This window comes from Bubalus kerabau, chromosome 11 (genome assembly GCF_029407905.1).
Source record: "Bubalus kerabau isolate K-KA32 ecotype Philippines breed swamp buffalo chromosome 11, PCC_UOA_SB_1v2, whole genome shotgun sequence".
NCBI classification, from domain to species: Eukaryota; Metazoa; Chordata; class Mammalia; order Artiodactyla; family Bovidae; genus Bubalus; species Bubalus kerabau.
Window position 1 is genome coordinate 106,625,087 of NC_073634.1, and position 26,163 is coordinate 106,651,249.

Below are 26,163 nucleotides of genomic sequence, written 5' to 3' on the forward strand. Positions count from 1 at the left end.
TGTGAGGACTGCAGCCTGGCGTCTGTGGCGGGCACGGGGCTGGAGCCGCCGCACTCACCTCACATCCCCGCCAGCCCCCGGGCAGCCTCGTCCACTCCCGGGAGCAGCCCTTCTCCACCACAACACGGGGGACGGTGACAGCCAGGCCCTGGGACGCGGATCCCGGCCCTCCGCCCCACCGAACCGGCCCTACTGGCTGAACCAAGAGCTGCCCGCTGCTGGCTTCCTGTGCTCGCTTCCTGGGGGTCCTCAGCCTCAGCCCCCGGGGTTTCCTTTGCCTCCTGGCCCAGCAGGCTAATCCCTGGAAGTCCTGGTGGGCTCCCCTTGGGGGAGCTGTGCTCAGGGGTGGGGTGGGGGGGTCCTCCTGGTGCAGGAGAGGTGCGAGCTGCGGCCCTGGCCCTGCACACCGGAGGGCAGGCAGAACGCCGGGCCTGGGCCCTCGCTGAGCTAGAGCTCTCACTTTGTGCAACGAGGCTGTGGAGGGACCTTCCTCACGGTGTGCTTGAAAATTGAGTATCTGGGAATCAAATAACAAATGTCTTAACCCCCAGGTCAGAGGAAGTCACAAGGAAAAGTGGAATTGGTGACTTGAGGACCAGGCACCAACGCACACGCCTGGGCGGGCGAGTCAGCCCGTGGCTGCGTGACCGGTGGGGTCTGGGCGTGGAGGAAGGGGAGTCAGGTGACCCCGGGGACTGCTGTCTGGGGGGCGGGGGCCCCGTTCCTCTGCGTGGGAACCTCCCGTGATAAGTGAACGCAAAAGGAAGCGGTGTGTGAGAACAGAGCCCCCGGGAGAAACCAGAGCCTCGGAGGATATAACCAGACCCCCAAACCCGAGCTCCTTCAGATGGAGAAGCAGAGAGGGGCGCGAGGCTCCTGCCAAAGAAATGCCTGCACGAAATCACAGGAGCGCTGGCCCGCAGCCACCGTGCAGGCTGCCGGGGGGCCTATGGGCAGCCGGGCAGCCACAGGTTCTGGGACCCGCCTGTGTGGTCTGGACGGCGGAGGAAGTGGGCTCGCTCTGCCCACGGTGGCACCAGGAGAGCCCTGAGCCCCTGGGTGAGTAGGGGCTGCCCTCTGCCTGGAGCCAGGAGCAGGAAGACCTGTTGCTCCCCCATCCCAGGCCCCAGAGGCCCTGGGGGCAGGGGCTCTGTTCCGTGGACCCCAGGGCCCAGCTGGCTAACTGCCAGCATGTGCAGAACTGGACGAGACCATAAGGAGTCCATGGATTGCTTTTAATTACAAACAGGACATTTCTTTATTCCTTCCAACATTCTGGGTGCCCTCGGGGACCAGCCAAGCCAGGACGACACGCTCACTGCTGGCGGAGCCCCCCATCCCGGGTGGGCTCGCCTGAGTCCAGCACGGGCCCCCCTGCCTGTCAGCTGCATCGGCTGGCCGGCCCTGAGCAGGCCTAGAATGTACGAGGACCCTCGTGACAGGGTGCTCCGACCCCAGCTGGGCCCCGCAGACGGCAAGGCAAAGGCACAGCGCTGCCTGGGGGGCCAGGTGGGGAGGAGCGAGGTGCGCTGCCCGCCTGCAGTCTGTGGAGGGGACACATGGAGGACACACCCTGGAGCCTGAGTGGGCCCGGTGCAGGCGGCCCCTCTGCAGTGCCCCCCCACCCAGGGCCCCATGTGCCACCCTTGTCCGTCCACTCCAGGACCAAAGACCTCCCGCACATGTCCACGCTGCTCAGAGACTGCAGTTCTTGCTTCTGCGAACATCCTCCTGGGCTCGAGTCTCAGTTCTTGAAGACCCACAAGGCTGCGCCTACTTGGTCACGGGGGACCCTACACCTGCCCGAAGGGCTCACGTCCTGGGGGAGATAATGGACCCACACAAATGAACGTCAGGGGTCAGGAAAGGGCAGGCACGAGGACTGCTGGGCCTCAGGATGGGGATGCTGTCGGGGAGAGCGTCTGAGGAGCGGATCACCAAGCTGAGCCGGATGGAGGGAGGGACAGGCCTCGCAGATGGGAAGAGGACAGGGCCAGGCAGACGGCTGGCAGTGCCAAGACCCCAGGGCACAGGGGGGCCGGCCTCAGGGCAGCAGCAAAGGCGGGGATGCAGAGCCAGGGAGGGGAGTGGGCGAGGGGAGGCCCCTGTGCCACGCCCGACCCCTCACGACAGCACCGCAGCCAAGGGGCGCTGGGGACGCCCGGGCACTCACCCTGCGGTCACCGCAGCCGCCGCCGCTTGCGGACGTGCCTCGAGCGCCGCGTCTGCAGCACGTCCAGGTTGTCAGGGCTGTCCGGGCAGGAGTGGGCAGAGCCCTGGCTGGGGTCCGGGGCTCCCTGAAGTCCAAGCAGAGGACGAAAGTGACCCTCCAGCCCGGAGGGACAGGCAGCGAGGAGCAGGCAGCTCCTTGAGTGTGTCCCCCCACTGGGGCTGGACGAGAGGCGCTATCTTCCTGGGGCCACGTGGGGCTGACTTTCTGCTGACTCTTCGTTCACTTGGGGACTCCGATCCCTGCTGAGAAGCCCCCCGAGAGCCAGCCTGCTATACCACGGTTCCCCCAGCTGAGCCAGGGGGCAGGACCCGAGGGAAGCTGCCCATACTGCTGGGGACAGCGGCTCTCCTACTCTCAGTATCCGGGGGCCAGCAGAGCTTGCCCTTTGCTTCAGCCTGGAAGACCCTCCGGACTCCTAAGGCCGTGCCCCTGGGAAGGGAAGTGGGCTGGGCTGAGCTGCGGGGGGCATGGGGGGCCACAAATCCAGCAGCGAGCCTCACTGCTGTGGTCACCCCCATATGATGGGGACGGGCTGCTCCTGGGGGTTCTCTGGGAGGATCAATGCCTGCAAGGGACCCGAGGAGACTCCGTGTCCTGAGGGGACCAGGGACTCCCTGGGCGCACAGTGGCAGGGGACCCCTCCCTGTGTCTGTATCCGGGTTCTTGTCTGGAAACAAAAGCGGCCCAGCTTCTGCAGCTGAGAAGGCTGCAGACGTGGACGTGCCAGGATGGGCACGTGGACTGACCTCCCCAAAACACAGGTGGGGTGTGCGTGTGCAGCAGGGGGAACGGACACAGGCCACTGCCTGCTGGCACAGGCCGGGGCGGTGGGCCCCTCACCCCCCCATGCTGGCGGTGAGGTTCCCGTTGCCCGGAGTCTACAAGGGCGGCGTGGCATGGCCTCTTCCTCCTGAGATCAGCCTCCCGCCGCGACTTCCCCCTGCTCTGGGTGGGCGAGGGCTCCGTGCCCACTACAGCCTACCTGGGCGGGGTCCCCGGGCTGCCCGTCACTGTCGGTGAGCTCCGGCTCCTCTGGGTCAGAGTCGTCACTGTCCGTCTCGGGGTCAGGCCCAGCACTTGCTGACAGGGTGGTGGGGACGCCACGGGGGGATAGGGTGGCCAGGAGCGCGGGCAGGGTGAAGGCAGCCAGGAAGCGTGCCCGCAGAAGCAGATAGGCCGGGCTGTCGTGAAGCCACTCGCGCACCCGCCCCAGCGAGGCCTGCAGGGCACCGGCCGGCCCACCTGGTGCCAGGACCGTGGCCCCATGCTCCAAGTCCTTCTTGCGCAGCAGGAGGCCGGACAGCGCCCGCAGGCTGCACAGCGTGGGTGGCTGGTAGGCCAGCTGGCTCCCCAGGGCGGGCACGGGCACCCCTCGCTGCCCCTTCAGCCACTCCTGCGTGGCTACCTCGCTCTCCTGGGAGAGGAGGCTCAAGTCCAGGGGTCTGTTCTCCAGGCCCAGCCAGGGCAGCAGGGGCTCCTCCAGGTCTGGAGGATGGGGCTCCCTGGGCCCTGAGGCAGCCCCTGGGGCCCCGTGCAGGGGCTGCGGGCTGGAGCTGGGGGGCCCGGTTGCTGGGTGGTGGGCCAGGGACGTGTCCTGGGAGGGAGTCCTGGGTGCAGACGTCTCCCCAGCCACCAGGGCCTCCTCATGGGAGGTGAGTTCTGCGAGGCCACAGGCCTCAGCCACCTCTGTGGGGCTCTTGCTCAAGGGCTCCATCCTGCAGGGAGGCTCTGGCTCCAAGTCTGTGCTGGCTGCTGGTGGCCCAGGGAGGCTCTGCTCAGGGAGCCCAGGGCCCCGGCTGGCTGGAGTCTCAGTGGGCGAGGGTGGCACAGTCACTGACAGCCGCGTGGGGCCGAGAGCCCCTGTCGGCGGTGGCAGGCTCACCACGGCCTGCAGGGGTACAGGGAGCAGCCCCTGTGCCGTGAGGACCCAGGTGACGGGCAGAGGGGTGCCAGCTGCTGCGGGCGTGCCCAGGGCTGGCGTCAGGCTGACAGGCTGGACGGGCAGCTGGACGGGGCTGGGGGCTGCGGGCAGAAGGGGGGGCGCCTCAGGCAGGCCCTGTTTCCGGGACGTGGCAGGGGCCTGAGACTGTCCAAGAGCACTCAGTGGGCAGCTCGCAGGAACCTGGCCAGGGGCTCTGGAGGTGGCCGGGCTGAGGGCAAAGGTGTGCAGAGTCGGGGCTCTCTCATTCTTGACTGGTGCCCAGGAGCCCGAAGCACTGGAACTGGTCACTGGAGGGCCTCCAGGCCCAGACAGCACAACTCTGGAGACGGAGGCGCCTGGGGGGGCCAGCGGCTGGAGGACCATGGGCGCGGAGACCAGCACCCGGGCCGAGAGGACGGCGGGGCCCTGCGCGGCCCTCCGGGCTCGGGCTTCCCGCAGCCGCTTCTCCCGAAGCAGCTCAGACACGGTCTTGGGCTTGGGCCGGGGTCTGCATGGAGCCGGGGCGGCTGCCTGCGGCGTGGACACTGCGCGGCAGGCCTGCGGCCCTCTGCCTCCCTCAGGGCAGGTGCTCTGCTTCGCAGCCCCTTGGGCTGGCACGCTCTGGGTGAGGCAGCCTGGGGAGGATGGAAGGCACGCTGAAGCACGTCTGGAGATGGGCCCTGTGTCCCAGGGAAGGGCCCGTGGGGCAGGGTCGGCTGCTGGGGCTGCGTCCGGGCTGAGGGCTGTCGATCTGCCTGCACACCCCAGACTGCCCCTCGCTCCCATGTTCTGCCCCATCCAGGGCGGGCCTGGCGGAAAGGCCAGCCCCTGATGACCTGTGCCTCCAACACCCTCACACGAGGACTGCCGGCACCGTCACCCTGCCCTCCGCGGTCACCTCCCAGGACCCGGGACCGCTGCCTGATCCTGCCGGCGTGGGGACAGGCAGGGAGAGGCTGTGCCCAACGCCCGGGCCCAGAGGGGGCCCCTGCTCCCGGCAGGCTGGGGAAGGCTGACTGCTCATGCCAGCCAGGCCACCCCGAGGTGGGATTCAGAGACCCCCGCCACAAGGCGCTGGAACGTAAAGCCTGGAACAGGTCTAGACATAAATCACCCAGACAAAGGGAGGGGCAGGCGGGCGGTACCTGGGGCACTGCGGGCACTCGAGGGTTCCTGGAAGAGAAAGCAGAGCGGTGTCAGCGCCTCAGGGCAACCCCCACGCCGCCCGAGGCCGCCTCTCGCCCCCACACGCAGGGCTGCCGGGCCCCTCGTCCCGCGAGGCCATGCCAAGGCGTCCTTGGGAGCGCACGCGTCGGTGGGGTCAAGGAGAGGCAGGGGTCCAGCTGCTTAGGCGGGAGGGCAGGGGCCCAGGCCTGGAAGGGGCACCACAGCGCTGCGCTTACTCCTCCAGCCAGCAACGCTCCGCTGTCGTTTCCTCCAGCAGCGACCAAGCTCAGGGACCTGGCCACTGCTACCCAGCTGCCACCCCAGGAGCTGGTGCCCAGGGCAGCAGGCGCCTAACGGCCCCCCACCCCCCTACCCAGGGGCAGTACGGTACCAGGGAGAGACAGGCCGTGGAGCCAGGCGAGCCTGAGTGCCTGTGGAGCCCTGCACCCCTGGACTTGCCAGGCCCACCCTGGAGACGGGAAGACTCTCCCGGCAACGGGCATGGGCTGCTCTCGGGCGTTGGCCCAGCCTCTGGGGACCTGGGAATGCCTCACTCCCCCACTGCACAGGAGTGAAGGGTGGCAGGCACCTGGGGACCCAGGCACTCACTCTCAGTCCTCACCTGCGGGGGTGGCGGGTTCCAGGCACCAGCCTGGAGCAGGGCGGGTGGCCAGGCCTTCCTCTCTCGAACCACCTCCACGCAGCCAGTCACGTCGATCTGGAACAGCTGAGGGGTGCATGGCACACAGCTGACACCGCATGATAGGAGGCCTCTCCCGCCGTCCCGAGGCTCCCCGCCCCCACGAGGCTGTCCATGGAGGGACTCAGGCCAGTGTTGATCACAGCGGCTCTTGCAGAGCAGACTGACACCCGGGGGCCTGGCCCGGGCTGCACAGTCCCGGAGGCCGAGGCCATGTGGCTCCCGCCCAGCCCGGACTTGGGTCCTCCAGGCTGCCTGCCGCCCAACCCCTGCCCTGGCCCAGCCCTGCGGGATGTCCAGGCCCTTTGTCCCCTCAGTCCCAGGCCCTCCCACACAGGGACGGTAGCACGGACACCCCAAGGCTGCCCCTCCCTCGTTGACTCAACTGCTGAGAGTCACGGGCCTCGGAAGGACCACTTTCAAGGATCCACAGCCTTAAAAAGCCTGGACTTGGAGACGTGAATCCACCACAGGCTTCAAAACTCCACAAGAAAGCTGTGTTTGGGGGCTTCTCACCTGAATGAGGAGGGCGAACACTGGGGTGCTGGCCAGGTGGGCGCCCTGGAGCTGTCTCCTGATACCATCAGCTGCGGGGACACGGACACGTGAACAGAGCCGCCTGGAGACAGCACGCCAACGGCCGCTGCAGTCAACCAGAAAGGGGCCGAGGTCCCTGCGGACAGGCTGGCGGCGGCCAGGGACGGGTGCTCGAGCCCGAGACTCCGCCCCCCGGAGCGTATGCCCCGCCCGTGGGCGCCTGTGCACTGGGAACGCCAGGGTGAACCTCGGGACCCTTCCAGAGCCGGCTGCCACGTGCTGAGCGAGACAGAGGGGGAGGCGGAAGCAACCCCTGCAGGTCGACACTGCGTGCACGGGCCCTGCCCCTCCACCCTCCCAGGCAGGCAGGTGCGCCTGAAGGTCCCCCCGCCCTCTTCCTCTCCTCCCCCTCGCGGCCCCAGGGCAGGTGCCCGGCCCCCTGCCTCTCCTACCCCTCGCGGCCCCGGGGCAGGTGCCCGGCCCCCTGCCTCTGCCCCCGGCACCCTGGGCAGTACCTCGACGGGGCCGCATGGCGGGCCTCGGGCGAGCGCACAGCAGGTCGACATCTCCCACCCACGGGCTCACGGCCGTCAGAAGCTTGTGCTCCAGGATCCTCCTCTGCAGGGTGTGTCCCTGGCGCCGCTGCGCGGTCCTGGCCCACTGTGGCTGCACGCGGGGCCTGGCCTCGTCCCTGCTGCCGCCGCCAGGGCTAAACCCTGGGGCTGAGCCAGGCGGGTGAGGCTGCCTCAGCCTCTCCTGCTTGGGGAGAGAAAGGCCTCTGGCATGCGGGCTGGGCTCTGCTGTGGGGCTGCCATGTGACTGCCCGCACCGTCCTCTGCTCCTCTTCTCTACGCCGGGTGCCAGAGGGCGGGGGGGACACCCAGGCCAGGAGGGGCAGGGTGGGGCGACAGGCGGGGGTCGGGGTGGTCCTGGTGGCCCAGGGCGCTGCGGCTGGCACCAGCGGCTAGGCCTGTCCCAAGCACCCATGGCCCCGCCCCCAGGGGTGCCCTGAACAGCCGCCCCCCGCGAAGCTGGCTGCCATTGGGCACACACACAGCGCCCTGCACCCAGGCTGCTAGGAAAATGCCCTCTGCAGTGAGGTGGCCTCAGAGGAGGGCGCTGCGTCCCTAAGGCCATCCAACAACTCTGGCCTGGGGCACCGAGGGCCAATGAGTTGGAGGATTCCCTGGAAGGGCCTGGGGTGAGAACTCTGTGCTCTCACAGCTCGAGCCCGGACTCAACTCCTGGGAACCAGGATCCCCTAGGCTGTGCAGTGGGGCAAAAAAAAAAGAGAAAGCGAGAAAGCTGGGGAGACGGAGGGGGCCGGCCTCCAGGGAGTCAGCAGCTGTCCAGGGCAGCTCTCAGGGAAGAGGCCAGGAGCGGGTGCAGTGATGTGAAATGGGGAGGCCTCTGCCCCACACCCAGGCCGCTGCCGTCACCGGGCGCAGCCCCAGTGAACCCAAGGCAGGGGCGTGCCGCCCCATGAACCCACCTTGCCCAGCAGCCCCTCGGAGCTCCAGCGGTGAGCGGTGGCTGGGCACAGGCACCCGACGGTCCTCGGGTCGGCGCTCCGGCTCCTGGAGGCCAGCTGCCCTGTGGGGGCCGGGGCTGTGGCCTGGGTTGTGTCAGGGCCCTCGGGAGGGCATGGGCAGCTCCCGGCGACTGCTCCCCGCAGCATCTCCGTGCTCTGCCGGGCGGGCACCCACAGGTCCATGTCTGGCACGGTGTACTGAGCTGGCGGCGGCTCCGGGCCGCCCGCCGGGGCCTCCTCCGGGACATCCTTCGGGGCCTCCTCGGGCTCCGAGTCCTCCCAGCTGCTGTCGCTGCTGCTTCCAGTGCTGGGGCTCCAGCGCGCCCTGCGGCGGGCCCGCTGCCGCTGCTGTGGAGGAAGGGCTTCAGTGAGGGGGAGCTGGGGGCAGGCCTTCAGCAGGGGCGCCTGCAGGGAGCCAGGGGCGGGGCTGGACCCCCCCGCCCCCAAGAGGCCAGGTCTCTCTCTGTGCTCGGGTGCCTGGAGGCAGAGACACCAAGGCCGGACCAGATGTCCCTCCTTCCTGCCCCACCAGCTGCTGTCCCCTCGTCCTGCCTGGGGTGACGCTACCCGTCCCGGGGGGGAGTTGGGGGGCGACTTTTAGTAAAGCCTCACCCTGACCATGATCTTCCATTTGCTCAGGCACTGGGAGCCTGACCGATGGGGTAGTTCAGAGGCTATTTTTGCCCAGTGACCTACGAGAGCAAAACAACACGATGTTACTTCCTACAGACGGGCTTCGACAACACTGGTCCGAAGCCTCCACTCTGCAGCGTACTGGCAGCTCCTCCGCGGGCTGCACCGGGCTCCCCAGCCCACGCAGGTGATGACAAGCTGGCATCTGACTCCCCGAGGGGAGGTTCTAGCAAATGCACAACCATAACTCAAGAGCTACCCCAGTTTCCGTGGACCGGCCCTGGAATAGCTGTGTGCCCAGGCTTCTAAGGCAGATGTTTCATGTTATCTGGCCTTTTCTTCCACACCGTGTGGGTGGGATGGCAAGCCGGGGTGGCCGGCCTGCGTGTGACAGGCCCCTCAAACCTGGCCATGTGACAGCTCAGGGTCTACTCTAAGGAGATGTTACAAACATAAGCAAGACAGAGCTACTGAACCCTTAGCCCGTTCCACCCCTCTAACGGAAAATGAGCAACAGAAGTCAACTGTCAGAAGACCGGGGGAACCTGCGCGCTGGTGCTCAAGAAAGCATGTGTGATTGTGAACGAGAAGATGAGGATGCAGGACGGGTAGAGACGAGGAGAAACACTGGTAACAGCGTATCGGCATGTGGCAAAGTGAGACACGGCTGCTCAGTGACACAGAAAGACAGCTTAAAGGAGCCGGCCTCCAGGAGAGCCGCCTGCGCCGGGAGGACCGGACAGGCGTGGGCAGCAGCCGCCTCCAGGGATGGGGGCACTGTGATGCTCTCCTTCTCCTGCGTCTCCACTCCCAAGCTTCCTGTAATAAACCTGTGTGGCCCAGCGGTTGGGACTCTGTGAGCTCAGTGCTGAGGTTCAGTCCCTGGCTGGGGAGCTGAGATTCCACGAGCCACGTGGCACAGCGAAACAGATGCAGACAAACATGGAGCAGGAGAGCCCGTGGCCGGGGAGGCAGCCTTCACCCGCAAACCAGGGCCTCAGAGCTGCGAGAAACCCGGGCAGCAAGCGTGCCCGGGACTCACCGAGGGCGCCAAGAGCCCAGAGTGGGAAGACCGCGAGCCTGCCTGCGCCTGCCGACACCCCACAATTAGCACCACTCAGAGAAGACCAGCAGGGCGGGCGTGCGCGGGAGCCGAGGGCTGCGGGAGACAGAGGCTCCATTCTGCACACAGTCTGACATGAGACCTGAGACAGTGGTTTGCAAGGCGCCTGGGGCAGACACGCAGCTGGCTGTGGAGAGCCTCTCGGAAGCAGGAGGCAGCAGGACGCCCCTGGCATGGAGACGCTGGCAGCAGCCGTTGCCGGGGGCTGAGTCTGCCGTGGTAACACCAGGGCGGGTGGGTGCCCTTCTGGAACTCTCTGTCTAGCCTCCCAGCTCCAGAAGCATGGCCCTGTACACCAGCGGCTGGCAGAAGTCCCGCACCCACCCACCCGCACCCCAGGTGTGCTGGCAGCCCCGCGGGAACTCGGCCCTGCCCTGCAGCAGACCCAGAGCCACTGCGCCAGGCGCAGCCTTGCAGCCCAGTGAGCCAGGGTCCAGCCCTGCCCGCCAGCACCACCCCAGCAGTCAACCCTGCCAGACGCCCCACGTGGGGGCACCCCCAGAGCACAGCACTCTGGTGACCAGAGAAGACTGTGCTGCTGGGCCCCGAGGACAGCTCCTACACAAGGTTGCTTCGCCAAGACTGGGAGACCTAACTGATCTAATGCTTAGGGATAAGCAAGGAGGACTGGGCAAAATGAAGCTGCCAGTAACATGACGCAGCAGGGGGCGTTACCATCCCGCCTACATCGACGGACAGACCATCTGGACAAAAAATCAATAAGGAAACACTGCCTTAAACGACACGCTAGACCAGATGGAATGAAAAGATACACACAGGCACTGCCCAGGTGGTCCAGAGGTTAAGAATCTGCCTCCCAATGCAGGGAACATGGATTCAATCCTCGGTCTGGGAAGACCCCATGTGCCACGGAGCCACTGAACCTGCGTGCCACAACTGCGGAGCCTGTGCTCCAGAGCCTGGGAGCTGTAACTTCTGAGGCCACGCACCGCAGCCACTGAGGCCCGTGCCCCACGGCAAGAGAAGCCACCCCAGCGAGAGGCCTGCGCACGGCGACCTGGGACGCCCCGCTCGCCGCAGCTAGAGGAGCCCAAGCGGCAGTGGGGACCCCGCTCGCCACAGCTAGAGGAGAGCCCACGCGGCAGCGGGGACCCCGCTCGCTGCAGCTAGAGGAGAGCCCACGCGGCAGCGGGGACCCCGCTCGCTGCAGCTAGAGGAGAGCCCACGTGGCAGCGGGGACCCCGCTCGTCGCAGCTAGAGGAGAGCCCACGCGGCAGCGGGGACCCCGCTCGCTGCAGCTAGAGGAGAGCCCATGCGGCAGCAGGGACCCTGCTCGCTGCAGCTAGAGGAGAGCCCACGTGGCAGCGGGGACCCAGCACGGCCAAAGCAGATACAAAAAGTGACTTTAGAGATTAAAAAAAGTCAATGAAACTAAGTGCTGCTTCTTTGAAAAGATAAACGAAATTGATAAATCTTTAGCCAGACTCATCAAGAAAAAGAGAAGGCCCAAATCAGTAAAGTCAGAAATGGAAAGAAGTTACCACCACAGAAATGTGATGGCTCGTGTAAGACCTTCATGGGCTTCCTGGGTGGCTCAGCAGTAAAGAACCCGCCTGCAACACAGGAGAGGTGGGATCAATCCCTGGGTCAAGAAGATCCCCTGAAGGAAGTGGCAACCTACTCCAGTATTCTTGCCTGCAGAATCCCATGGACGGAGCAGCCTAATGGGCTGCAGTCCATGGGGTCGCAAAGAGTTGGACACAACTGAGCGACTAAATAGCAAGGTAAGATCATTACAAAACACTGTATTTCCGAAAAACTAGACAATCCAGGTGAAATGGATAAACGCCTAGAAAAGTACTCACGTAAGACTGAGTAGAAACACAAGCTGGAATCAAGATTGCCGGGAGAAATATTAATAACCTCAGATATGCAGATAACACCACCCTTATGGCAGAAAGTGAAGAGGAACTAAAAAGCCTATTGATGAAGGTGAAAGAGGAGAGTGAAAAGCTGGCTTAAAACTCAACATTCAGAAAACGAAGATCATGGCATCCGGTCCCATCACTTCATGGGAAATAGATGGGGAAACAGTGGAAACAGTGTCAGACTTTATTTTTTTGGGCTCCAAAATCACTGCAGATGGTGACTGCTGCCATGAAATTAAAAGACGCTTACTCCTTGGAAGGAAAGTTATGACCACCCTAGATAGCATATTGAAAAGCAGAGACATTACTTTGCCAACAAAAGTTCGTCTAGTCAAGGCTATGGTTTTTCCAGCGGTCATGTATGGATGTGAGAGTTGGACTGTGAAGAAGGCTGAGCGCTGAAGAATTGATGCCTTTGAGCTGTGGTGTTGGAGAAGACTCTTCAGAGTCCCTTGGACTGCAAGGAGATCCAACCAGTCCATTCTGAAGGCGATCAGCCCTGGGGTTTCTTTGGAAGGAATGATGCTAAAGCTGAAACTCCAGTACTTTGGCCACCTCCTGCGAAGAACTGACTCATTGGAAAAGACTCTGATGCTGGGAGGGATTGGGGACAGGAGGAGAAGGGGACGACAGATGATGAGATGGCTGGATGGCATCACTGACTCGAAGGACGTTGAGTCTGAGTGAACTCCGGGAGTTGGTGATGGACAGGGAGGCCTGGTGTGCTGCGATTCATGGGGTCGCAAAGAGTCGAACACGACTGAGTGACTGAACTGAACTGAACTGAAGACTGAGTCAGGAAGAAATAAAATCTATGAACAGACTGATTACCAGGAAGAAAACTGAATCAATAATAATAATAATAAAACTCTATAAACAAACAACAGTCCAGGACCAGATGACTGCGTAAGTGACTTCCAAAACATTTGAAGAGGAGTTAATATACCAATGTCCACAACAATATTATTTACAACAATACATGGAAGCAACTTAAGTGTCCACTGGTAGATGAACGGACAAAAAAAAATAAGTAACATATATTCCACATATACACAATGAAATATTCCTCAGTCATGAAAGAAAAAAAAAAATCTTCCCATTTGCAACAACATGGATGGATCTAGAGCGTGTGATGCCCAGTGAAGTAAGTCAGACAGAGAAAGTATGACCTCCGTTACACGTGGAATATGAAAAACAAAACACACCAAACAAGCAGAAAGTGGACGCACAGAGAAGCAGCGGGCAGCTGCCACAGGGGAGGGGCGGGCAGGGGACAGCACAAGAGGCGGGGACTAAGAGGCACAGACCTCCGGTTACAGAATTATATCAGCCCCGGCATGTGACACACCACGTAGGGAACACAGGCAGTAAGTTATGGTGACTGTGTGCGGGACGGGCAGTCACCAGACGTAGGGTCACTTCATGACACTGGCAAACGTTACCACCACCACGTGAGAGTAAACGGTACAGAAACACGGGAGTCCGGGCTTACCGACACCATATTTTTCTATCAATTCAATTAACTTCTTCACTTCTTTGGAATTCCATCGTCCCTTTTTCAAGCTGAAATGTAACCTTCTGAGATATCTGAAGGCGACATAAAAACAAAGGGACTTTTAGAAGCTAAGACGCGCTCCTGCCGCTGTCCTGGCGCCTGCAGTCATTTCTAAGCCATGACACCCAGAGCACAGGCACCAGAAGGAAAACACAGGCACACTGGACTTGCACGAAGTTACAAACTTTTGTGTTTCAAAGGTCATTTTCGGGAAAGTGAAAAGACAACCCAGAGATTAGAAGAGGGGGTCCGCAGATCATGTGTCTGCTGAGACTTGTTCCTGGAATATACCAAGCACCATCATAACTCAAGTTTAAAAATGGGCAAAGGACAGAAATCGCTATTTCTCCAGAGAAGACACAGAAATGGCCAAATAACACACGAGAAAGGCGCTCAACATCAGCACCCTTTGGGAAATGCAGACCAGAATCACAGTGAGATCCCGCTTCACACCACTAGGGCGGCTTGAATCAAAAATGAAGTGTGAGCCGGCGAGGACGCGGAGACCCTCCTACTCTGCTGGTGGGGACGCACTGAAGGTGGTGTGGCCACTCTGGAAGGTGGTCAGTCCTCGGAAGGTTAGACCGAATCCCCACACGACCCCGTGATTTCACGCGTAGGCGCAGCTGAGAAGAGCGAGCACACACCCACGCGGGCATGCGGCCTCCGAGGCTCAGTCCTGGCACAGCACGCGCGAGAACCCCGCTCAGTGTCCGCGCGGCGTCAGCATCGCGCCTGTTTATCTGCTCATCTGCTGATGGACACGGGGCTCGTTTCCACCTTTTGGTTGCTGTGCCCATCGCTGCTATGAACAGGAGTGGACAAATGTCTGAGTCCCTGATTTCCATTTTTTGGGTACAGGGTGGAATAGCTAGACAACATGGTGTGCTAAGTCGCTTCAGTCGTGCCTGACTCTGCGTGACCCCATGGACTGCAGCCCGTCAGGCTCCTCTGTCTGTGGGATTCTCCAGGCAAGAATACTGGAGTGGGTTGCCAATTCCTTCTCCAAGATAATACAGTAATTCTCCGTTTATCTTTTTAGGAATCCCTGAACTCTTTTCCACAGCGGCTGCCCCGTTTCAATCCCACCAAGAGTGTACAAGGGTTCTGATTTCTCCGCATCCCCTCCGACACTTATTTCCCATTTTTATAAAGCACGAGCCATCCTGAAGTGTGTGAAGCGGCACCCTGCTGTAGCGCTGACTTGCGTTTCTGTAACGACTACCCCGGCGCTCTTCACGTGCTCAATGGCCATTTATGCGTCTGTTTTGGAGAAACGTGCGTTCAAGTCCATTGTGCATTGTTTTCCCCCAAGTATTTATTTATTTGGCTGCGCTGGGTCTCAGTTACGGCCTGTAGGATCAAGTTCCCTGGCCAGGGAAGGGACCCAGGCCCTCTGCATTGGGAGCATAGAGTCTTAGTCACTGGACCACCAGGGAAGTCCCTTTGGTCCATTCTTGAATTTTTTTTTCTGTAGGGAATAGTGTTTCTTTTGTGGGGTGATCAAAATGTTCTAGAATTGTGATGATAGCTACACAGCTCAAGAAACACGCCCAAACCTACAGAGCTCTCTACTTCAAATAATGGTTTCTATGTGAATTATGAATAATACTGTTTAAAAAAATCTCAGGGAAACTGCCACCAGGGGATCGCAAAGGATGTCCAGTGGAGCCCGTGCACACGTCTGGCTTCAAAAAGAAGCTACCCTGCTTCCTGAGCGGGTCCATCCGCGTCCTCCATGCCCCCAAGGCCACACCCTCTTCCCACGCCAGCAGGCCACCCTGGGCCAGTCTCCCTGCCCACCTGGTGGCCCACCCAGAAGCAACCCCAGCAAGCCTTCCTTTGCCCAGAGCTGTCCCACTCACCGATCTCGGCACTGGGCATCGCTCCTACCTGGCACCTCTTCCCGGATTTTAAACCAATCCTGCTCCCCATACTTGGCAACTGCTTGAAGCAACTTCTGCAGGGAGACAGGAGCAGAGCCGGTCACAACCTGCCCAGCCCAGTCTAGCCCGAACTCCAGGCCCCAGGCCCCAGACACACCGCGTCCTCCTCTGGGGCCCAGAGCCCCTTCCTCAGGCTGGGGTCCAGGCTCTTGGTCCAGCGGTAGATGAGCTGCATGGAGTCCCGCCCCTCCATGTAGTAGACAACTGTGGACAGAGGGGGCTGGTTGGTGCTGCGCTTTCTGGGTTCCCCAGAGAGGAGCCACGCTGACCACAGAGAACTGACCGCAGGTGGCCTGGACGTCACAGCACCGCCCCCGCCCCCCCAAGTGGGACCAGGGCCCCGCCCGGCAGGCGTGGGACTCACTCCTCCGGTAGGGGATGTGGCTGCCGACGCGCATGGCCTGCACGAGCCGTGTGAGCATGCGGTCCTCCTCCTCCGTCCACTCCCTGCGCTTCAGGGCCGGGTTGTGCTGCTGGTACCTCTGCAGGCACTGGAAGGCGCTGCGGCGCGTCTGCGGGGCCAGAGCAGGCAGGGGCTGACCGGGCCGCCCCGGGGGACGGCGGAGGGCACCCCGACAGAAGGCCCAGGGCCACTGAAGAGGGCCCTCGACATCAGCTCATCGAAGTGTGCCCACAAACGTCGCCTCCCTGAGGTGACACCAAAATCACCGCAAGCACAAATTCCCAAGGGAGGCCTCTGCTTGGCCAGGACCGCGGCGAAGTGTCCTGCACTACAGGCTGGGCTGTGGCCCTGAGGCCCCCCTCTCTGAAGCCCCCCTCAGGGGTGGCTGAGAGATGCACGTGTCGGGGTGGGTGCTGGAGAGTCCCTGGGGTGGCGCCTGTGTCCAGGGACGCCCTCTCAGGGAGAGCTCCGAGGTAAAGGCCCCCCAGCTTCCAGTTGAGCACACAGCCCCCCGGGGCCCACTGTAAACATTTTTGTGCATGTCCGCCCCTTCACTCATCTGTGGAAAAGCGGTTTTCCACGAGCCCCCTGCGGTGACGTGAAGTATCTTCTCTCCCAGAGAAAGCTCTCTGGTTACAGAGCACAGGGGTTGGCAATGTCTTTTGAGACATCAAAAGTACGATCTGTAAAATGAAGAATTCCTAAGCTGGACTTCCCTGAAGTTAAAAAGACAATGGCAAGACAATCAGAAGACAAGTCACAGACTGGGAGAAAATAACTGCAAAAGACACATCTGATACAGACGGTTACCTGAATTACACAGAGAACACCTACAACTCAACATCAGAACGTGAACAGCTTGACCAAAAATCGGGCCAAGACCTTAGGAGACACCTCGCCAAAGGCGACATACGGAAGGCAAATAGGTGCGTGGGGAGTACCCACTTGTGAGTCGTCCGGGAAAACGCAGATTAACCCAAGATACTACAAAAGCGGCCAAGATGCATAACCCTTATGCACCAGACGAGGGGGATGCGGGACGGCGCAGCCACTGTGGGAGACCGCCAGCTGCTTTCTCACAAAGCTGAACACGTCCGTACCATGTGGTCCAGCAGCTGTGCTCCTAGGTATTTATCCAAAGGGATGAAAACGTCCCTCTACCCAAAAACCTGCACGTGGATGTTAACGGCAGTTTTACCCATAATTGACAAGTCTTGTAAGCGCACCCAGGATGCCCTTTGGTAGGTGAATGGAAAACTCTCGCCCATCTAAACAATGGAATGTTAATCGGCGTGAACAAGAAGAGAACCATCAAGCCATGAAAAGACATGCAGGAACCTTAAATGCATATCGATGAGAACCACGATGAGTCAGTGTAGATCTATCTCTAGTAAAAAAAAAAAAAAAATCTCCGTCTGGTGAGTGATGCTCGTAACAGGGGAGGCTGTGCCCATGTGGAGGCAAAGAGTGTGTGAGAAAGCCCTGTGCCTTCCTCTCAGGCTTTGCTGTGAACCTAAAACAGCTTTAAAAAAAAAAAAACCAGCCTTGGGCATCCCCTGGTGGTCCGGTGGTTAAGACGCCGCGCTTCCAATGGAGGGAGCGTGGGTTCGATCCCTAGTCAGGGAACTAAGATCCCACAAGCCTCACAGTGCAGCCAAGACAAAACAAAAAAACAGTCTTAAAAATGCTGGGCTGCGCTGGTGGCTCTGTGATAAAGAATCCGCCTGTCAATGCAGGAGACATGGGTTCGATCCCTGATCCGGGGAGATCCCACATGCCTCGGAGCAATGAAGCCCGTGTGCCCTAGAGCCCGTCTCTGCAAGAGAAGCTGCTGCAACGAGAAGCCCGCGCACTGCACCTCGAGAAAGCCCACACGCAGCGACGGAGACCCAACACAGCCAAGATCAGAGGAATAATAAAAGAGACACACTGAGGAAGTAGAGACAAAGGGAAGAGCTCCCTGGTGGTCCAGTCATAGGACTCAGGGCATAAAATGACTTTTTGAAGCATCATTTACCAAGTAAGTAAAAGTGTGCGTACTAAGTTGCACAGCATCTAAATGCAATTGCAAGACAGAGACACAAGACAAAAGGGCTTGCTTTGCACTGTTAGGCCAGGTTCCAGCCTAGTCGCATGAACTCAACTATTTCAGAGCAGAATTCACAGATGTAACAAACTCTACTTAACAGGCTTTCACAGATTCCTAGATTCAGGACAAAGGACACACTTTTGTTTTTAAATGGCTTTGCTAAGTTTAGCTGAGTTTGCTGTAATCATGCACTTGGTCACAAAAATGAGGAATTAAAAAGAGGAGATTTTAGGGACTTCCTTTGGGGTCTGGTGGTTAAGATTCCACATTTCCACTGCAGAGGGCGCAGGTCTGACCCCCGGCTGGGGAGCTAAGATCCTGCATGCTACGTGAAGTGGCCAAAAAAATAAAACAACAATAAATTTTGAAACTGTCACAAAATTCAACCTGAAAAATAAAAGGCTTTCTAAGAAACCTCACTGTTTAAAAATCATACAACATATTTCTACATAATTTAAGATCCAAAGCAGCAACGAAAACCATAGTCACTCCAAAACCGATAAAAAAGAGACATTTTGTACCACGCTGTTCTTGGAAAACTGTGCCTCAAACACCATCTTCATTAAAGACAGAGGTGAGTGAGAACTCAGTCCCTGCCTTAGGAGACGAGAAAGAACAAAACCCAAAGGAACCAGGTAAAGAGTCTTCCCAGACCACCAGAGCATGGTCCAGAGCAGGAGGTGAGACTTGGGAAGGGGACGGAGCAGGCAGAACACTGAGGCTGCTTGGGAGGGCATCCACGGGAGGCGGTATGGTCCGAGCAACCTCTGACCTCCTCCAGCTGCCCTCCCGAGTGGCCCGAGCCGACCCTCCAGCTGCCTTCCCGAGTGGCCTGAGCAGACCCTCCAGCTGCCCTCCTGAGTGGCCTGAGCAGACCCTCTGGCGGCTGCAAGGGCGGGCCCTGGACGCAGCGTGACCCTCACCCCCAGCTCCTCGGCGATACTCTGCCAGTCCAGGTGGCCGTGCTTGGCTGCGACGGCCTTCAGCTGGGCCACCTCCTGTTCGCTCCACTCCTGCTTGTTGATGCTCGGGTGCTCGTAGTTCTGCCAGAACTTGCGGATCTCCTCCGTGCTGCGGCCTCCCTCGAACTGTAGACAGACAAACAGACCTGTCCGTGTGGGAGTGGGCCGCGGGGAGCGGGGTCTCTGTCCAGGCTGCTGGGGAGGCCCCCAAAGCGATCCATGCTGCTGGACCTGCGTGTGACCAAAGGGAGTCCCAGCAGGCCTAGTGGCCACGCAGGTCGTGGCCTCAATGACTGGTGCTGACCCCGCCCTGGCCGCTGGGACTCACGTTGACGTTGGAGATCTTGTCCCAGTCGTGGCTGTCCAGCCTGTCGCCCAGCAAGGCCTCCTCCGGGAGCTGACTGCAGAGAGGGCGGGGGCACGGGGTCACGCCAGCCCTCAGCTCCCCGCAGACCACGCCCGCCCCAGCAGGACCACTCACTTGATGTCCTGCACCTCCTTCTCCGCCTCCCTGGCCTGCTTCTCCAGGATCTGCTTCTCCAGCTCGCTTGTGGCCCTGCTCTGCTTCTGCTGCAAGTACTCCAGCCTGAAAAGCAGGGAAAGGCGCCTGTGGGACTGACGGCGACGCTGTGCCCGCGGCCAGCCAGCCTGGTGTTTCCACGGATCTGGGCAGGCACCCGCGGGGCTGCCAGCACGCCATGTGGCACGGCCGTGGGGAGCACAGGCTCCAAAGGCTGACCCTCCCCACCAAACACCCGGAGAGAAAGACGCAGCCCTGCATGCAGCTGTCGTGACGGGCACGTGGGCAGTGCACATGGCGGTGTTCACACAGGAGACACGACTGGCACCCAGCACGTCGTCCCATCTCCGGACGCGCTGACCCTCAGAGACAACCACCTCCAGGACAAGCTGAGCAGGACCCAAGGCGTAACCCCACTGCCCCAAAACAAGCCCGGACCCACGCGAGCCGGGAAGCGGCCTTGGGGACCGCTGGCCTGACCCCAGGTGCTGCGGCGTGGTCGGGAGACCCCACCCCATCAGCACATGTGGGACGCCCGTCTTGCCAATAACCCTCTTTCTAAGCGCAGCCCAACCCAGGCCGACCACTCACGGAGGACGGGCTGGCCCTCACACACCCCACCCAAGGGAGAGGCCAGGAGCTGTTCTGCTCCTGCTGCAGCGGAGGGACGCGGGCAGGGCCTCTGGCCATGGAGCCGCCAGCCCTCCCGGCCTCGCCCCAGGGCAGGGAGCCTCTGCACTCACTTGAGCAACTTGGGCTGGAGCAGCCGCTGCAGGCGGTCGCTCACCACCGACTTCCTGAGCAGGACCTTTTCCCAGGTCTTCCCTGCAGAGAGATGAGGACGCGGACGGGATAACTCAGGGTCACACCCTGTCAGTGACAACCCCCAAGCCCACCCTGTCCAGCCCGTGGCAAGGAAGTGACCGTGCAGGAGGCCACCCGGGACTCGCCCCCAGCACACACCCCGGAGCAGGGACGAGGTGGGAGAGCACAGAGCGAGCCAGGGGAGGCCCGGTCTGTCCCTCACGAACCAACCCCGTGACCCCACTCAGTGGGGAAGGGCAGGCCCTCAGGTGGCCAGGCCAGCAGTCGGGGCAGACTCCTGGGGCGGGGCTCGTACATTTGGTCACCAGGAGCTCCGTGAAAGCCTTGATGCCCTGGGCAGCCTTCTCCCGCGTGTCCTCGTTGGCAGGAGGCCCCTGGCGGAGAATGGCGGGCTGATCACTCTGTGGGCGTAGCCAAGCGTGCTCTCCGCAGGGACTCAGGACCCTGGCCCCCAGCGTGCGTGGACGCCCGGCCCTAGAGCACGGCCCGGGGAGCGGCTCCGGACACCACCTGCAGCAGGGCCAGGGGGCTGCCCCCGCGGGGAGGACTCAGCGCCGCCTGTCCATGGGCTGAGGCCACCTGCTCCCTCCCAGGGACGCAGGCCTGCCGCTCCCTCCTGGGGCTGGCAGGGTTTCAGTTCAGCGAGGCCAGGGAACACGCTCCTGAGAATTTGAGGAAGTCCCAATGCCCACGGCAGGGCGTGGGGACGCGAGCAGCGAGCGGGCCACTCACCACTCCTGTGACCCTGTCCCTGAAGTAGGGCTTCATGAAGTGTCCGAGGTACAGGTTCGGGGGCGGGTTCCTGCTGTCCTTCACCTTGGGGCCCTTGACGCCCACAAGGTCGCCCATGACTTCCTCCTGCAGCAGACACAGAGGGCCGCCGGTGGGTCGGCCAGCAGCGGCTCCCCTGGAGGACGGGACCCAGGGCCCGAGGCCGGGCAGCAGCGCCTCCCGGGCCAGGCCCGCCTGACCTGCTGCTCCCGGTTCTGGGCCAGCAGCAGGCTGACCTCCGCCAGCTTCTCCCGGACCACCTCCTGGTAGACCATGTTCAGCTGCAGGCAGGTCTCTGGGTCTTCAGGGAGCGCCTTCTCCTTGGGGTCGTCCTCGTCGTTGCTGGCTTCACCCCACCTCTCTTCCTCCTGGAGACAAGCGGGGAACCGCAGGTGAGGGAGACGTGCGCACCCGTAGGGCCCCAGGTGAGCGGCGGTCTGGCCGCTGGGCCGGTGACACGCCACCCTGACTGTGGACCACACAGCGCCCGGACACGTCTCTAGTTTACAACAGTCCAATTTAGACGGCAGGTGGGAGGGAGGTTGAAGAGAGGGGAACATGTGTATAGCTGATACGTATGGCTGATACATGCTGATGTGTGATGGGAACCAATGCGATATTGTAAAACAATTACCCTTCAATTAAAAATGAATCAATTCAAACAAAGAAAAAAAATGATTAAAAAAAAGCCAATTCATATGCCATCTCTAAGAATACACCTCAGGTGAGAGACTGAGAAAATGAGCAATTTTCACCGTTGACAGTAAAAACTCCCGAGAAACTCGGACTCGCTGTACAACAGGTTTGCTGGCAGACGCAGGGAGTGGGAATGTGGGCCCCGTGGCGCCGGCAAGACTGAAACCAAGCTGAGCCAAACAGCCACCTCAAGGTGGTGTGTCTGAAGGCTACGGAACTACAGTAAGTCCGTATCAGGGCACCACCCAGCTACTACAAACAGGAAGCAAATCCATGTCCATCGACTTAGTGGAAAAACAAAAAGCAATTATAAAAATTTCCCAAACTAACAGAAAATCACAAGATACACAGACGGCAGGCACGGGGCGGCAGGCCCGAGCGCTCCCTCTGCTCCCAGCTGCTGCTCCCGGCTCCAGCACGCGCGCACCGACCGGGGCTGCCACTGCCCCCGACGCACGGAGCAGCGACTACGGGGCAGGACCAGGCAGCACGCTCAGCCTCCCCCGAGTCATGTCCGGCTGAGGTCGGTGCAGCCGGCAGGAGCTAAGAGAGGGAGAGAGGCGTGAACGCCCAGCTGTGCTGACAGTATCTCTAGGGACGTGTGTACTTCTGATGACACCCCTTCTCTCTTGACTGACATCTGTGGTGCTTTAATAACGCAGAAGAGCCAAGATGAGTTCCAAGCACCCCCCTCCCCAGACCCACTGGAAGGGTGGTGTGTCCACTTCAGCAAGCACGGCCACCTCAGGCCGCAGGTTACCGAGAGCAGTGGGCCAGCAGCCTCCGAGTCCAAGTCCTCGTCGGGCAGCGAATCTGCAGGAATACAAGCACACGGTGTCGGTGCCCAGCCCTGGGCACAGCAGCTGGTGATGCGCCCCACAGGTGCTGAGACCGACCGGCCAGTGCAGCCACAGACCGGGGGGCGGCGGCGGGGCGCTGAAGCGAGGAGGTCCACAGGGGACAAAAGGCCTGGGGTGGGACGCACGCGGCGTGGACCTCCCTTACCCCTCGCCTATGCCCGGGGGGCTGAGCACAGCCCTCTGTGTGCAGTGGGCACTGGGCTGAGGGCAGGATCAGCCAGAAAGACAAGATGTCAGCCTAACGTGGGGCTTCCCCAGGCATGGAGCAAACAGGAACTGTAGGGACAACCAGAGCAGACTTCACGTGAGATAGCTCTGTCCTCGGGGAACTGGAGCTGGTCAGAGGGGGAGAGGGGCCACGCACAGAGGCCCAGGATCAGGTGAGAGAAGGCCCGTGTAGCTGGGAACCGTGAGAGGCTCAGCCTTAGGGCCGCACCTGAGCCTGAGGGATGGGAGGCTGGGACCTGGATGGCTCGGTCTCTGCAGGCAGGCCTCAGGCCAGAGCTGCCGGGAAGGGCACTCGGGGCCCAGGGGAGCACATGGGTGGGCAGAAGGGGAGCCCTGGCAGCGGGGGCCTCTGACAGAGGGCAGCTGCCCGAGCACCAGGAAGAGATCCAAGGGGTCTCAGCGGTGGTTGACTGTTCAAGCTGGGGGGCTGAGGCCAGCAGCCTTCCGACCCCTGAGAAGGAGAGCAGGGGCCCCCTCCCAGGACAGCCTGTGGCCCCAAGGAGCAGGGTGCTCATGCACGCCCGTGGGGCCAGGGGCTGATGAGGGAGCGTGGTGATGCTGGCCAGCGGACTAAAGACCCAGTGGCATGACGCACTGTGGCTGACCGTGGTCCAAGGGCAGACACGGCCGCTTTGACCAAGGAGCGTGGGCGCTGACCTGCATCTGAATCCGAGTTGAGACTGGACTCTGAGACGTCCATGCTGACGCTCGAGCAGCAGGGGTCCAAGATCCTCTCCAGCTGCTCGATCTCCCTGGAGATCCTCTCTCTCTCCGCATCCACATCCATGACACCCCCGCCTGCAACACATCCTGAGATGTCAGAAACCCAGAGCATGCGGGAACCCCACCTGCCCCTCAGACGCTCGGCCCTGCGGGGGACGGCAAAAGCCTGACCAAAGCAGGCACTGGGCTCCGAGAAGCCCAGGCGTGACGACGGTATCTCTGGGGAGCCTTGGGCCTACCTGGCACCCCCAGGGCCCTGTGAGCTCCTGCTCTTTGCTTTGTCAGCCATGCTGAGGCTGCAACCAGCACCGGGGCAGGGGTTGGGGGGAGGGTAGTGATGGATAGCAACACCACCCAGCTGCCTGGTCAGTCTTCCCACAAAACCACAAGTGAGTTAGTTACCCCATGCATCAAAAGGAAAGTGTGGTGGCAAAGTCACTCGAGGACAAGGACGAGGCCCATAAGCCCGAGGAGCTTCCGCTCGCCCCCCAGCACAGAGCTGGACACAGAGGGCATCGGGCACCAAATAAAATACACACCCACCGGGTGGCAGGGTCCACAGCCTTGGGAGGAAGCCCCCTCCGGGAGGGCAGGGCCTGCTGAAGCCCCAGCATAGCACCCGGCTTTCGGGACTGAGCCTGAACAAGCCTCTGACAAAGGAACAGGGACCTCTTTTTCTTTGGAAACAACAGTCTGGGACGTCTAATATACAAGTGGGAGAATAAACCGGCGGCAGCGGAAACGCCAGGGAAACACAGGCACTGACTCAGGGGCCAAAACACACAGGAGAAGCCCCTTCCCACCCATGGCCGCCCCGCAACCTCCCCCCGGTGCAGGCGATCAGGGGCCTCCAGAGCGGCAAACAGGGCCGCCGCCGCCACCCGGAGCGCCCCCAGCTCGCGGGCAGCGGGAACGAGGCTTCCAGGACGGGCGGCGTAGTCCGGCCGCCCGGCCCGCGCGCCCCCGACGGGGCCCGGGCGGTGACAAGGCCCTACGCGTACCCCGCTCCCCAGCCGGCCGGCATCCCGCCTCTCGCCGGTCCTCCCCCGCCGCCCCCGGGCTCTCCCGGGTCGCTCCTCCTCCCGGCCCTCCCCTGCCCGCTCCTCACCTGCACTGGGACCCGGCCCCTCAGCCTCCACGCACACGCTTCCGGAAACCACGCGATTACGTCGCCACGGGCCGGAAGTCCCGCCTCCAAGGCCGCGGCGGAAACGCAAGGCACGTCGGGACCGGGCTCTCGGGACGGGCCGATGGTGCCCCCGCGCGGCCAGCATTGGAACTGACCACGTCCGCCGGCACTCGGCTGGGGTCCCGGGTGCCTCGGTCACGCTCCCGGGGGTGGGACCTCTTGCAGCCGCCCCCGAGCTTGTCTGTGCTGTTTCTACGTGAGTTGTCTCCAGGGTTTTGCTAGAGGAACCGAGGAGAAAACCCGCCAAGTGCTCAGGACTGTCCTGGCCATGGCCATGTCAGTTCAGTTCAGTTCAGTCTCTCGGTCATGTTCGACTCTGCGACCCCATGAATCGCAGCACGCCAGGCCTCCCTGTCCATCACCAACTCCCGAGTTTACCCAAACTCATGTCCATCGAGTCGGTGATGCCATCCAGCCATCTCATCCTCTGTCGTCCCCTTCTCCTCCTGACCCCAATCCCTCCCAGCATCAGGGTGTTTTCCAGTGAGTCAACTCTTCGCATGAGGTGGCCAAAGTATTGGAGTTTGAGCTTCAGCATCAGTCCTTCCAAAGAACACCCAGGACTAATCTCCTTTAGGATGGATTGGTTGGATCTCCTTGCAGTCCAAGGGACTCTCAAGAGTCTTCTCCAAAACCACAGTTCAAAAGCATCAATTCTTCGGACTCAGCTTTCTTCACAGTCCAACTCTCACATCCATATATGACCACTGGAAAAACCATAGCCTTGACTAGAGGGACCTTTTTGGCAAAGTAATGTCTCTGCTTTTTAATATGCTGTCTAGGTTGGTCATAACTTGCCTTCCAAGGAATAAGCATCTTTTAATTTCCTGGCTGCAGTCACCATCTGCAGTGATTTTGGAGCCCCCCAAAATTAGTCTGACAGTTTCCACTGTTTCCCCATCTATTTGCCATGAAGTGATGGGACCAGATGCCATGATCTTAGTTTGCTGAATGTTGAGCTTTAAGCCAACTTTTTCAGTCTCCTCTTTCACGTTCATCAAGAGGCTTTTTAGTTTCTCTTCCCTTTCTGCCATAAGGGTGGTGTCATCTGCATATCTGAGGTTATTGATATTTCTCCCTGCAATCTTGATTCCAGCTTGTGCTTCTTCCAGCCAAGCATTTCCATGATGTACTCTGCATATAAGTTAAATAAGCAGGGTGACAATATACAGCCTTGACGTACTCCTTTCCCTATTTGGAAGCAGTCTGTTGTTCCATGCCCAGTTCTAACTGTTGCTTCCTGACCTGCATACAGGTTTCTCAAGAGGCAGGTCAGGTGGTCTGGTATTCCCATCTCTTTCCGAATTTTCCACAGTTTATTGTGATCCACACAGTCAAAGGCTTTGGCATAGTCAATAAAGCAGAAATAGATGTTTTTCTGGAACTCTCTTGCTTTTTCCATGATCCAGCGGATGTTGGCAATTTGGTCTCTGGTTCTTCTGCCTTTTCTAAAACCAGCTTGAACTTCTGAAGTTCACGGTTCATGTATTGCTGAAGCCTGGCTTGGAGAATTTTGAGCATCACTTTGCTACTGTGACAGATGAGTGCAGTTGTGCAGTTGTTTGAGCATTCTTTGGCCTTGCCTTTCTTTGGGATTTGCCTCCCCGTGGCCAGAGTCCCGGGATGGGTGGGCGCCCACGCCCTTCCGGTGAGCCAGCAATG

The 26,163-nt window shown here is 60.9% G+C and overlaps 1 protein-coding gene across 1 annotated transcript; it reads right to left on the reverse strand.

Annotated features, from left to right (window-relative positions):
* Positions 1 to 1,116: 1,116 nt before the first annotated feature.
* SNAPC4 (small nuclear RNA activating complex polypeptide 4) lies at positions 1,117 to 24,480 on the reverse strand. The gene is made up of 23 exons (XM_055541542.1): positions 24,421 to 24,480; positions 23,247 to 23,387; positions 22,262 to 22,314; positions 21,006 to 21,173; positions 20,767 to 20,892; positions 20,330 to 20,408; positions 19,953 to 20,034; positions 19,171 to 19,275; positions 19,018 to 19,090; positions 18,651 to 18,815; positions 15,600 to 15,747; positions 15,333 to 15,439; positions 15,155 to 15,249; positions 13,227 to 13,321; positions 8,702 to 8,781; positions 8,051 to 8,437; positions 7,074 to 7,314; positions 6,538 to 6,608; positions 5,944 to 6,048; positions 5,300 to 5,327; positions 3,216 to 4,789; positions 2,174 to 2,297; positions 1,117 to 1,819 (listed from the first exon to the last, which is right to left on the reverse strand). The coding sequence occupies exons 2-22, from the start codon at positions 23,374 to 23,376 to the stop codon at positions 2,181 to 2,183; spliced, it is 4,029 nt and encodes a 1,342-aa protein (XP_055397517.1). The 5' UTR covers positions 23,377 to 23,387; positions 24,421 to 24,480; the 3' UTR covers positions 1,117 to 1,819; positions 2,174 to 2,180.
* Between the last annotated feature and the right edge of the window lie 1,683 nt (positions 24,481 to 26,163).